Here is a 13,099-nt window from a genome sequence, read left to right as displayed (position 1 = left end):
CTGCCTGACTGTCTGCCTGACTGTCTGTCTGTCTGTCTGTCTGCCTGCCTGTCTGTCTGTCTGCCTGACTGTCTGTCTGCCTATCTGTCTGCCTGACTGTCTGCCTGACTGTCTGCCTGCTTGTCTGTCTGCCTGACTGTCTGTCTGCCTATCTGTCTGCCTGACTGTCTGTCTGCCTGCTTGTCTGTCTGCCTGACTGTCTGTCTGCCTATCTGTCTGTCTGCCTGCCTGACTGTCTGTCTGCCTGTCTGTCTGACTGTCTGTCTGCCTATCTGTCTGTCTGCCTGACTGTCTGCCTGGTGCAATTGGATCACTACAGCGCTTTTATAAAATGTATGGAAAGAATTGTATTTCTTTTTAATCAACGTATGTAAATTAATTATTATAATTGCCTGTGTTACCACAAACAAAACAGCTATTTGTATTTATAAATATTGATGAGTATCGATCCTATATGCTGTAAATGTATTGCTGAATGACCCTTTGAAGGGCTGACAGACTATTCATATTCAAGGTATTTGAAAGTATATATGTGGTGTGTTTTCTTGTATATAATACAGTATTGTTTGTTCTTTAGACACCTCTTCCTCTGCTGTTGACTGTTATGATGTTTATCGATGTTGTCATTGAAAGAAAATAACTATTTCATTTGTATTTTTTATTTTTTTTATTTCACCATTTATTTAACCAAGTAGTTCAGTTGAGAACAAGTTCTCATTTGGTACGGTGGGATTCGAAATTGGTCGGTAATCTGTTTGTGAACTTGGCTTTCGAAGACTTTAGAAAGGCAGGGTAGGATGGATATAAGTCTGTAGCAGTTTGGGTCTAGAGTGTCTCCCCCTTTGAAGAGGGGGATGATCGCGGCAGCTTTCCAATCTTTGGGGATCTCAGACGATATGAAAGAGGTTGAACAGGCTAGTAATAGGGGTTGCAACAATTTCTGTGGAAATTTTAGAAAGAGAGGGTCCAGATTGTCTAGCCCGGCTGATTTGTAGGGATCTATTTTTTGCAGCTCTTTCAGAACATCAGCTATCTGGATTTGGGTGAAGGATCGTTATAATCTGAGCTAATGGCCCAGAACCACAGATAACGCTGAGCATTATAATCTGAGTATGTATAGGTTGAGACAGCATGTGTGGTAGAGAGAGAGACTCCAAAACAGAAGGTACGGGACAAGGGTAGCATGTCCGGTGAACAGGCCAGGATTCCATATGTGCAGGCAGAACAGTTCAAACTGGAGCAGCAGCACGGCCAGGTGGACTGGGGACATGACTCCTGATGACTCCTGGCTGTCCCCAGTGTATATATACACCATACATACCCTATATACACCATACATACCCTATATACACCATACATACTGTATATACACCATACATACCCTATATACACCATACATACCCTATATACACCATACATACCCTATATACACCATACATACCCTATATACACCATACATACTGTATATACACCATACATACCCTATATACACCAGACATACTGTATATACACCATACTTTGGTTGTTAAAGCAGTACTGGTATATATTTCCTTTCTGTGCTTTTTCCAGTGGTCTCACTGTGCTTTGGTGATGGAGTATTGATGCTGCTGTGGTGGTGACATCATCACTAAGGGCCTGGCTGGAACCTTACAGTGTATATATTTTATTACTACCCCAGTGGTGTTGATGTTGCTATTCATCTCCTGTGTTGGACCACCAACCCATGTTATAAATGTGTCTGCTGTGAGATGACTACAGTATAATTATGTGACTTATTAAAATAAACATTATGACACAACAACAACAAAAAACTGAACAGGTGCTCTAGTGTCTTTCTTAAACTCACACAATATGTTGTTTGAATTACAGGACTGACTGCCGCTTTAAAACAGTGAAGGCAGCAATAAACAACAGTAGGCTACAGGGATGCACAATGTATGGGACTTCGGGGGTAAAACAAGAGACTTGAAAAGGTGTGAAGGAACTGGGTAGAACACCAGAGCTGGTGAAAGTTCTAAATTAGAATCATGGAACCCAGTAAAACATTCAAAGCCAAGTGGTTTCATACCTTTTAAAAAAAAAAAAATATTTTTTTATTTCACCTTTATTTAACCAGGTAGGCTAGTTGAGAACAAGTTCTCATTTGCAACTGCGACCTGGCCAAGATAAAGCATAGCAGTGTGAACAGACAACACAGAGTTACACATGGAGTAAACAATTAACAAGTCAATAACACAGTAGGAAAAAAAGGGGAGTCTATATACAATGTGTGCAAAAGGCATGAGGAGGTAGGCGAATAATTACAATATTGCAGATTAACACTGGAGTGATAAATGATCAGATGATCATGTACAGGTAGAGATATTGGTGTGCAAAAGAGCAGAAAAGTAAATAAATAAAAACAGTATGGGGATCAGGTAGGTAAAAATGGGTGGGCTATTTACCAATAGACTATGTACAGCTGCAACGATTGGTTAGCTGCTCAGATAGCAGATGTTTGAAGTTGGTGAGGGAGATAAAAGTCTCCTCCACCTTACAACCGGAGATGGTTCAAATTCGTAATTCTCCAACTCCAGACAGTTCCATAGTAGGTGAATTATTGTACTTTTGAGTTTAAGACATGAGGAAGAGTCTATAGTCATGCAAATGAGATAGCAACATTGCCGCTGATCCTCAACACGGGGGCCCCACAAGGGTGCGTTCTGAGCCCTCTCCTGTACTCCCTGTTCACCCACGACTGCGTGGCCACGCACGCCTCCAACTCAATCATCAAGTTTGCGGACGACACAACAGTGGTAGGCTTGATTACCAACAACGACGAGACGGCCTACAGGGAGGAGGTGAGGGCCCTTGGAGTGTGGTGTCAGGAAAATAACCTCACACTCAACGTCAACAAAACTAAGGAGATGATTGTGGACTTCAGGAAACAGCAGAGGGAACACCCACCTATCCACATCGATGGAACAGTAGTGGAGAGGGTAGCTAGTTTTAAGTTCCTCGGCATACACATCACAGACAAACTGAATTGGTCCACTCACACTGACAGCGTCGTGAAGAAGGCGCAGCAGCGCCTATTCAACCTCAGGAGGCTGAAGAAATTCGGCTTGTCACCAAAAGCACTCACAAACTTCTACAGATGCACAATCGAGAGCATCCTGGCGGGCTGTATCACCGCCTGGTACGGCAACTGCTCCGCCCTCAACCGTAAGGCTCTCCAGAGGGTAGTGAGGACTGCACAACGCATCACCGGGGCAAACTACCTGCCCTCCAGGACACCTACACCACCCGTTGTTACAGGAAGGCCATAAAGATCATCAAGGACATCAACCACCCGAACCACTGCCTGTTCACCCCGCTATCATCCAGAAGGCGAGGTCAGTACAGGTGCATCAAAGCTGGGACCGAGAGACTGAAAAACAGCTTCTATCTCAAGGCCATCAGACTGTTAAATAGCCACCACTAACATTGAGTGGCTGCTGCCAACACACTGTCATTGACACTGACCCAACTCCAGCCATTTTAATAATGGGAATTGATGGGAAATGATGTAAATATATCACTAGCCACTTTAAACAATGCTACCTTATATAATGTTACTTACCCTACATTATTCATCTCATATGCATATGTATATACTGTACTCTACAACATCGACTGCATCCTTATGTAACACATGTATCACTAGCCACTTTAACTATGCCACTTTGTTTACTTTGTCTACACACTCATCTCATATGTATATACTGTACTCGATACCATCTACTGTATGCTGCTCTGTACCATCACTCATTCATATATCCTTATGTACATGTTCCTTATCCCCTTTACACTGTGTATAAGACAGTAGTTTTGGAATTGTTAGTTAGATTACTTATAATAATAATAATAATATATGCCATTTAGCAGACGCTTTTATCCAAAGCGACTTACAGTCATGTGTGCATACATTCTACGTATGGGTGGTCCCGGGGATCGAACCCACTACCCTGGCGTTACAAGCGCCATGCTCTACCAACTGAGCTACAGAAGGACCACTGTTGGTTATCACTGCATTGTCGGAACTAGAAGCACAAGCATTTCGCTACACTCGCATTAACATCTGCTAACCATGTGTATGTGACAAATAAAATTTGATTTGATTTGATTTGATTTGATAACAAGTGATAGTCCATCAACATTACCGGCAACAAAAAAACTTGAAAGGAGGGAATTATATTCGATTAATTAAATACAGTAATAATAATAATACCGGTCAAATTATCTCATAAATAGCCAAGAAACAAACAGTCACGTGTCTATCCGTCGTATAAAATAAAAAAAATGCATCTCACGTATTGTAAATGGTTATTTTCAGCGTAATAACAAGCTGCATGAGCTGGAAATCAGGCCACGCATGTTTGGTTGCAGTGTGGGAACGCAGCCACACGGGGGCGCTGTGGGGGATTTAGTTTCTCCGGGGCTTTAGACTCTTCGGCGCAACAAAAAAACCAAAGTTATTCGCATTTCACCCACTTTCTGATTTGAACGAAAAGGCTGCTCTCTCTCTCTCTCTCTCTCTCTCTCTTCCCGATAGATAGTTAATATAGCAGGCGGTAGAAACCAACCAACACTTTCCAACCAGATCCGAGAGAGAGAAGAGGGGAACATGGACATGAAAAAGAGAATTCACCTAGAACTGAGAAATAGGACGCCGTCGGATGTAAGTAACTCATTTATCTCGATCTGTATTGAAGCAACACCACACAGTTTACGGTCATGGCGAGCACATGGGGTCCTCTCATATAACAACCAAGCCTACTGCTAGAAATGTTATGTTCTTTACAAACTTTACGTTTTCTCCAAATCAAAATTCAGAAGATAAAATATGTATATTGTAAACTAAATAGCAAAACTGTATTTGATTTCGTTGGTTTTTGGCACCGTCAGTTAACCGGGTTCATGAGGTAAAACAGGAAAATGGCGAAGTAAGTACATATTTTACCCAAATAAAAAGATAGTTGTATTTCTATATTGCAAGCCATCTGCTGCAGTTTTATTTTATACATATGTATATTTTGTAACAAACAGGCTTACTATCAGCCAGCTATAGTAGTTAGCATCAGCTAGCTATAGTAGTTAGCATCAGCTAGCTATAGTAGTTAGCATCAGCTAGCTATAGTAGTTAGCATCAGCCAGCTATAGTAGTTAACAATACTATAGTAGTTAGCATCAGCTAGCTATAGTAGTTAGCATCAGCTAGCTATAGTAGTTAGCATCAGCTAGCTATAGTAGTTAGCATCGGCTAGCTATAGTAGTTAGCATCAGCTAGCTATAGTAGTTAGCATCGGCTAGCTAGAGTAGTTAGCATCGGCTAGCTAGAGTAGTTAGCATCGGCTAGCTAGAGTAGTTAGCACACTGAACTTTGCTAGAAGCTAGCATAGCAGTAGCCATTATTATGAACCCTCAACGTGTTAGCATGTTGGCTAACTAGCTAGCTACAAATACAGCGAATCATCACACCATTTGTCTGAAACTATATTAAATGTACATTGGCCATGAACCGTTTGGGTACACTTTAACCGGTTAAATATCATTATTTAGTTGGCTAACAACGCGTTTCTACTTTAGCTGGTCAAATAACGCTACATCACGTGTCCCGAGTTTACAAACAGTTCAGTTTCTGAGCATGACTACTAATGCAGGACAAATAAAATAACTTTCGAAACACAAAATGAAACTTTTTGATATAAATACTGGTGAAATATTTCCATATGTCTGTCGTTTCACTAGTAAAGATAGTTGAGTCTCTTTCTCGTCTCCCAGGTCCAGGAGCTGGTCCTGGATAACTGCCGGTCCAATGAGGGGAAGATGGAGGGCGTAACGGAGGAGTTTGAGAACCTGGAACTGTTGAGTCTCATCAACGTCGGCCTCATCAACGTCTCAAACATACCCAAACTGGGGAAATTAAAAAAGGTACAGCACACAATGGTTTGTGTTTATTTTACATCTCCATACCCAAACTGGGGAAGGGTCGTTAGCCTGCACACTAGGTCTCACTGCTGTAGGTAGTACTGATTTTAAAATAACGTTGTAGGTTATCTTATCTCTTTAACTGAAAGTTGGGCCATGTGGCGCGGAATAACGTGTTTACTACCCTCAGCTGGAGGGTATATAAGGTTATATAAAATAAATACAATTTGACATTCGTTTGACTAAAATCACACTGGATGTATTAGACTTTAGAATTTCACTGGGGGCATAGTTATTTCACAGTACAGCCTTACCTATGGTTTGTAGATCAATGACATGGGGTATCAGTCTACTCAGTGACACCCAGAGAACATTTCCTCCTCCTCTTCTGTAGTTGGAGCTAAGTGACAACCGGATATCTGGTGGTCTGGAGGTGCTGGCTGAGAGGCTGGTCAACCTCACACACCTCAACCTCTCTGGGAACAAGTTCAAGGACATCAGCACACTGGAACCACTGGTGAGACTGTGTATAAGACGGCTATAGCTGGGAGTACGATTGGTTATAACCTCATTGTCTAACTTGAAATAAGACTATTTTACCGCTCTCCGTGTGTCTTGTAACCGCGACTACGTCAGGTGTAGTTTGAATGAACTGTCATGACCTCCTCACCCTCCCCCACCACCGTTTAGAAAAAACTTCCCGTGTTGAAGTCCCTGGACCTGTTTAACTGCGAGGTCACCAACCTGGGAGACTACAGGGAGAGCATCTTCAAGCTCCTCCCGCAGCTCACGTACCTGGATGGCTACGATATCGAAGACTGCGAGGCCTCCGACTCGGACGGCGAAGGAGACGGGATCGATGACGACGACGATGATGAAGGTAGAACTTAAATCCGATTTAGAAATGGCAACTGGTTGACAAACGGGAAAAACGTCAAATCACGTGTATTTATAAACACCCTTCGTACATCAGCTGACGTCTCAAAGTGCTGTACAGAAACCCAGCCTAAAACCCCACACAGCAAGCAATGCAGGTGTAGAAGCACGGTGGCTAGGAAAAACTCTCTAGAAAGGCCGGGGGGGGGGGGGGGCATCTAACTCCGATTAGAATTAGATCAGTGTCCTCGGGGTACGATGTGTTGGCACGCTGTCCTTCCGATCTCTGCGTTGACAGGCAAGAGCGGTCTTTCATTCATGTCGTCTCCAGGTGTGTTTTTGAGATTATCGTGCGTCGCTGGTGCGATGTGTTATATTTGTTGATATTCATTCTTAGTGAGTTATTTGTCCTGTAGGACACAGGGGGGGATAGTGGGTCTAATGTTGTCTCTGGTCTGTCCTGTAGAACACAGGGGGGGATAGTGGGTCTAATGTTGTCTCTGGTCTGTCCTGTAGGACACGGGGGATAGTGGGTCTAATGTTGTCTCTGGTCTGTCCTGTAGAACACAGGGGGGGGATAGTGGGTCTAATGTTGTCTCTGGTCTGTCCTGTAGGACACAGGGGGGGATAGTGGGTCTAATGTTGTCTCTGGTCTGTCCTGTAGGACACAGGGGGGGATAGTGGGTCTAATGTTGTCTCTGGTCTGTCCTGTAGGACACAGGGGGGGATAGTGGGTCTAATGTTGTCTCTGGTCTGTCCTGTGAAAAGAGGGGGGTCTAGTCTGAGGACTTTGTTGTCTCTGGTCTGTCCTGAGGAGGAGGATGATGATGATGAAGAGGTCATTGCAGAGGAAGATGGGACAGTGCGGAGAGTGAAGAGGGGTAAGATCCGGCCCATGGAGGGGGGATAGTGGGTCTATTTTTGTATTTATAGGATTTCTAAAACTCTCTGGTCTTTTGTAAAACCAATTTTCAGTGTCAGCCCTCGAACTGGTTAAACAACGACTGCACCCCCTGAAAAACAAATTGGGGTCTGTCCTGTAACACAGGGATGCCCTCTGGGAGGGGAGTCTGAACTTTGGGATGCCCTCTGGGGTCATTGCAGGATGCCCTCTGGGAGTGAAGAGGGATGCCCTCTGGGGGGGCTATTTTTGGGATGCCCTCTGGGGCCCTAACTGGGATGCCCTCGGGGGTAACGGGATGCCCTCTGGGGTAACGGGATGCCCTCTGGGGTAACGGGATGCCCTCTGGGGTAACGGGATGCCCTCTGGGGGTAACGGGATGCCCTCTGGGGTAACGGGATGCCCTCTGGGGTAACGGGAAACGGGATGCCCTCTGGGGTAACGGGATGCCCTCTGGGGTAACGGGAAACGGGATGCCCTCTGGGGTAACGGGATGCCTCGGACTTTAACAGTATTCTAACTGTAGGCCCGACTCCCTAAATACAGCCTCTGCTGACACCTATGAGTTTCTTATATGAACACCAGTTAGCGCGCTAACATTAGCTAACCCTGAAACTACACTGCAGAGCTTAGCACACACATCCCTGGGTCGCTCCTCTTTTCAGTTCTCTGCAGCTAGCGACTGGAACGAGCTGCAACAAACACTCAAACTGGACAGTTTTATCTCCATCTCTTCATTCAAAGACTCAATCATGGACACTCTTACTGACAGTTGTAGCTGCTTTGTGTGATGTATTGGTGTCTCTACCTTCTTGTCCTTTGTGCTGTTGTCTGTGATGTATTGTTGTCTCTACCTTCTTGTCCTTTGTGCTGTTGTCTGTGATGTATTGTTGTCTCTACCTTCTTGTCCTGTGTGCTGTTGTCTGTGATGTATTGTTGTCTCTACCTTCTTGTCCTCTGTGCTGTTGTCTCTACCTTCTTGTCCTTTGTGCTGTTGTCTGTGATGTATTGTTGTCTCTACCTTCTTGTCCTTTGTGCTGTTGTCTGTGATGTATTGTTGTCTCTACCTTCTTGCCCTTTGTGCTGTTGTCTGTGATGTATTGTTGTCTCTACCTTCTTGTCCTGTGTGCTGTTGTCTCTACCTTCTTGTCCTCTGTGCTGTTGTCTCTACCTTCTTGTCCTTTGTGCTGTTGTCTGTGATGTATTGTTGTCTCTACCTTCTTGTCCTTTGTGCTGTTGTCTGTGATGTATTGTTGTCTCTACCTTCTTGCCCTTTGTGCTGTTGTCTGTGATGTATTGTTGTCTCTACCTTCTTGCCCTTTGTGCTGTTGTCTGTGATGTATTGTTGTCTCTACCTTCTTGTCCTGTGTGCTGTTGTCTCTACCTTGTCCTTTGTGCTGTTGTCTCTACCTTCTTGCCCTTTGTACTGTTGTCTGTGATGTATTGTTGTCTCTACCTTCTTGCCCTGTGTGCTGTTGTCTCTACCTTCTTGCCCTTTGTACTGTTGTCTGTGATGTATTGTTGTCTCTACCTTCTTGCCCTGTGTGCTGTTGTCTGTGATGTATTGTTGTCTCTACCTTCTTGTCCTGTGTGCTGTTGTCTCTACCTTCTTGTCCTGTGTGCTGTTGTCTGTGATGTATTGTTGTCTCTACCTTCTTGTCCTGTGTGCTGTTGTCTCTACCTTCTTGCCCTGTGTGCTGTTGTCTGTGATGTATTGTTGTCTCTACCTTCTTGTCCTGTGTGCTGTTGTCTCTACCTTCTTGCCCTGTGTGCTGTTGTCTGTGATGTATTGTTGTCTCTACCTTCTTGTCCTTTGTGCTGTTGTCTGTGATGTATTGTTGTCTCTACCTTCTTGTCCTGTGTGCTGTTGTCTCTACCTTCTTGTCCTGTGTGCTGTTGTCTGTGATGTATTGTTGTCTCTACCTTCTTGTCCTGTGTGCTGTTGTCTCTACCTTCTTGTCCTCTGTGCTGTTGTCTCTACCTTCTTGTCCTCTGTGCTGTTGTCTCTACCTTCTTGTCCTTTGTGCTGTTGTCTGTGATGTATTGTTGTCTCTACCTTCTTGTCCTTTGTGCTGTTGTCTGTGATGTATTGTTGTCTCTACCTTCTTGCCCTTTGTGCTGTTGTCTGTGATGTATTGTTGTCTCTACCTTCTTGCCCTTTGTGCTGTTGTCTGTGATGTATTGTTGTCTCTACCTTCTTGTCCTGTGTGCTGTTGTCTCTACCTTCTTGTCCTTTGTGCTGTTGTCTCTACCTTCTTGCCCTTTGTACTGTTGTCTGTGATGTATTGTTGTCTCTACCTTCTTGCCCTGTGTGCTGTTGTCTGTGATGTATTGTTGTCTCTACCTTCTTGTCCTGTGTGCTGTTGTCTCTACCTTCTTGTCCTGTGTGCTGTTGTCTGTGATGTATTGTTGTCTCTACCTTCTTGTCCTGTGTGCTGTTGTCTCTACCTTCTTGCCCTGTGTGCTGTTGTCTGTGATGTATTGTTGTCTCTACCTTCTTGTCCTGTGTGCTGTTGTCTCTACCTTCTTGCCCTGTGTGCTGTTGTCTGTGATGTATTGTTGTCTCTACCTTCTTGCCCTGTGTGCTGTTGTCTCTACCTTCTTGCCCTGTGTGCTGTTGTCTGTGATGTATTGTTGTCTCTACCTTCTTGTCCTTTGTGCTGTTGTCTGTGATGTATTGTTGTCTCTACCTTCTTGTCCTTTGTGCTGTTGTCTGTGATGTATTGTTGTCTCTACCTTCTTGTCCTGTTCTTGTCCTGTGCTGTTGTCTCTACCTTCTTGTCCTGTGTGCTGTTGTCTCTACCTTCTTGCCCTGTGTGTTGTTGTCTCTACCTTCTTGCCCTGTGTGCTGTTGTCTCTACCTTCTTGCCCTGTGTGTTGTTGTCTCTACCTTCTTGCCCTTTGTGCTGTTGCCTGTGATGTATTGTTGTCTCTACCTTCTTGTCCTTTGTGCTGTTGTCTCTACCTTCTTGCCCTGTGTGCTGTTGTCTGTGATGTATTGTTGTCTCTACCTTCTTGTCCTCTGTGCTGTTGTCTCTACCTTCTTGTCCTTTGTGCTGTTGTCTGTGATGTATTGTTGTCTCTACCTTCTTGTCCTTTGTGCTGTTGTCTGTGATGTATTGTTGTCTCTACCTTCTTGTCCTTTGTGCTGTTGTCTGTGATGTATTGTTGTCTCTACCTTCTTGCCCTGTGTGTTGTTGTCTCTACCTTCTTGCCCTGTGTGCTGTTGTCTCTACCTTCTTGTCCTTTGTGCTGTTGTCTGTGATGTATTGTTGTCTCTACCTTCTTGTCCTTTGTGCTGTTGTCTGTGATGTATTGTTGTCTCTACCTTCTTGTCCTTTGTGCTGTTGTCTGTGATGTATTGTTGTCTCTACCTTCTTGTCCTTTGTGCTGTTGTCTGTGATGTATTGTTGTCTCTACCTTCTTGCCCTTTGTGCTGTTGTCTCTACCTTCTTGCCCTTTGTGCTGTTGTCTGTGATGTATTGTTGTCTCTACCTTCTTGTCTTTTGTGCTGTTGTCTCTACCTTCTTGCCCTGTGTGCTGTTGTCTGTGATGTATTGATGTCTCTACCTTGTCCTGTGTGCTGTTGTCTCTACCTTCTTGCCCTTTGTGCTGTTGTCTCTACCTTCTTGCCCTTTGTGCTGTTGTCTCTACCTTCTTGTCCTTTGTGCTGTTGTCTCTACCTTCTTGCCCTGTGTGCTGTTGTCTCTACCTTCTTGCCCTGTGTGCTGTTGTCTCTACCTTCTTGCCCTGTGTGCTGTTGTCTCTACCTTCTTGCCCTGTGTGCTGTTGTCTCTACCTTCTTGCCCTGTGTGCTGTTGTCTCTACCTTGATGTATTTGTCCCTGTGTGCTGTTGTCTCTACCTTCTTGCCCTGTGTGCTGTTGTCTCTACCTTCTTGCCCTGTTGTGCTGTTGTCTCTACCTTCTTGCCCTGTGTGTTGTTGTCTCTACCTTCTTGCCTTTGTGCTGTTGTGTGATGTATTGTTGTCTCTACCTTCTTGCCCTGTGTGCTGTGTATTGTTGTCTCTACTTCTTGCCCTGTGTGTCTCTACCTTCTTGCCCTGTGTGCTGTTGTCTCTACCTTCTTGCCCTGTGTGCTGTTGTCTCTACCTTCTTGCCCTGTGTGCTGTTGTCTCTACCTTCTTGCCCTGTGTGCTGTTGTCTCTACCTTCTTGCCCTGTGTGCTGTTGTCTCTACCTTCTTGCCCTGTTGTCTCTACCTGCCCTTGTTGTCTCTACCTTCTTGCCCTGTGTGCTGTTGCCTCTACCTTCTTGCCCTGTGTGCTGTTGCCTCTACCTTCTTGCCCTGTGTGCTGTTGTCTGTGATGTATTGATGTCTCTACCTTCTTGTCCTGTGTGCTGTTGTCTCTACCTTCTTGTCCTGTGTGCTGTTGTCTCTACCTTCTTGCCCTGTGTGCTGTTGCCTCTACCTTCTTGCCCTGTGTGCTGTTGTCTCTACCTTCTTGCCCTGTGTGCTGTTGTCTCTACCTTCTTGCCCTGTGTGCTGTTGTCTCTACCTTCTTGCCCTGTGTGCTGTTGTCTCTACCTTCTTGCCCTGTGTGCTGTTGTCTCTACCTTCTTGCCCTGTGTGCTGTTGTCTCTACCTTCTTGCCCTGTGTGCTGTTGTCTCTACCTTCTTGCCCTGTGTGCTGTTGTCTCTACCTTCTTGCCCTGTGTGCTGTTGTCTCTACCTTCTTGCCCTGTGTGCTGTTGTCTCTACCTTCTTGCCCTGTGTGCTGTTGTCTCTACCTTCTTGCCCTGTGTGCTGTTGTCTCTACCTTCTTGCCCTGTGTGCTGTTGTCTCTACCTTCTTGCCCTGTGTGCTGTTGTCTCTACCTTCTTGCCCTGTGTGCTGTTGTCTCTACCTTCTTGCCCTGTGTGCTGTTGTCTCTACCTTCTTGCCCTGTGTGCTGTTGTCTCTACCTTCTTGCCCTGTGTGCTGTTGTCTCTACCTTCTTGCCCTGTGTGCTGTTGTCTCTACCTTCTTGCCCTGTGTGCTGTTGTCTCTACCTTCTTGCCCTGTGTGCTGTTGTCTCTACCTTCTTGCCCTGTGTGCTGTTGTCTCTACCTTCTTGTCCTGTGTGCTGTTGTCTCTACCTTCTTGTCCTTTGTGCTGTTGTCTCTACCTTCTTGCCCTGTGTGCTGTTGTCTGTGATGTATTGTTGTCTCTACCTTCTTGCCCTGTGTGCTGTTGTCTCTACCTTCTTGCCCTTTGTGCTGTTGTCTCTACCTTCTTGCCCTGTGTGCTGTTGTCTCTACCTTCTTGCCCTGTGTGCTGTTGTCTCTACCTTCTTGCCCTGTGTGCTGTTGTCTCTACCTTCTTGCCCTGTGTGCTGTTGTCTCTACCTTCTTGTCCTTTGTGCTGTTGTCTGT

General features: G+C 45.0%; 1 protein-coding gene across 1 annotated transcript; it reads left to right on the top strand.

The window, feature by feature from the left end:
- Positions 1 to 4,436: 4,436 nt before the first annotated feature.
- LOC124013931 (acidic leucine-rich nuclear phosphoprotein 32 family member B-like) lies at positions 4,437 to 6,855 on the top strand. The gene is made up of 4 exons (XM_046328503.1): positions 4,437 to 4,699; positions 5,803 to 5,952; positions 6,344 to 6,466; positions 6,640 to 6,855. Exons 1-4 carry the CDS (start codon positions 4,646 to 4,648, stop codon positions 6,838 to 6,840), a joined length of 528 nt encoding a protein of 175 aa, XP_046184459.1. The 5' UTR covers positions 4,437 to 4,645; the 3' UTR covers positions 6,841 to 6,855.
- The last annotated feature ends 6,244 nt before the right edge of the window (positions 6,856 to 13,099 follow it).

The sequence above is a fragment of the Oncorhynchus gorbuscha genome, linkage group LG25 (assembly GCF_021184085.1).
Source record: "Oncorhynchus gorbuscha isolate QuinsamMale2020 ecotype Even-year linkage group LG25, OgorEven_v1.0, whole genome shotgun sequence".
Taxonomy (NCBI): domain Eukaryota; kingdom Metazoa; phylum Chordata; class Actinopteri; order Salmoniformes; family Salmonidae; genus Oncorhynchus; species Oncorhynchus gorbuscha.
The sequence above is the reverse complement of the archived record's forward strand: the minus strand, read 5'-3'. Positions and strand labels throughout refer to the sequence as shown.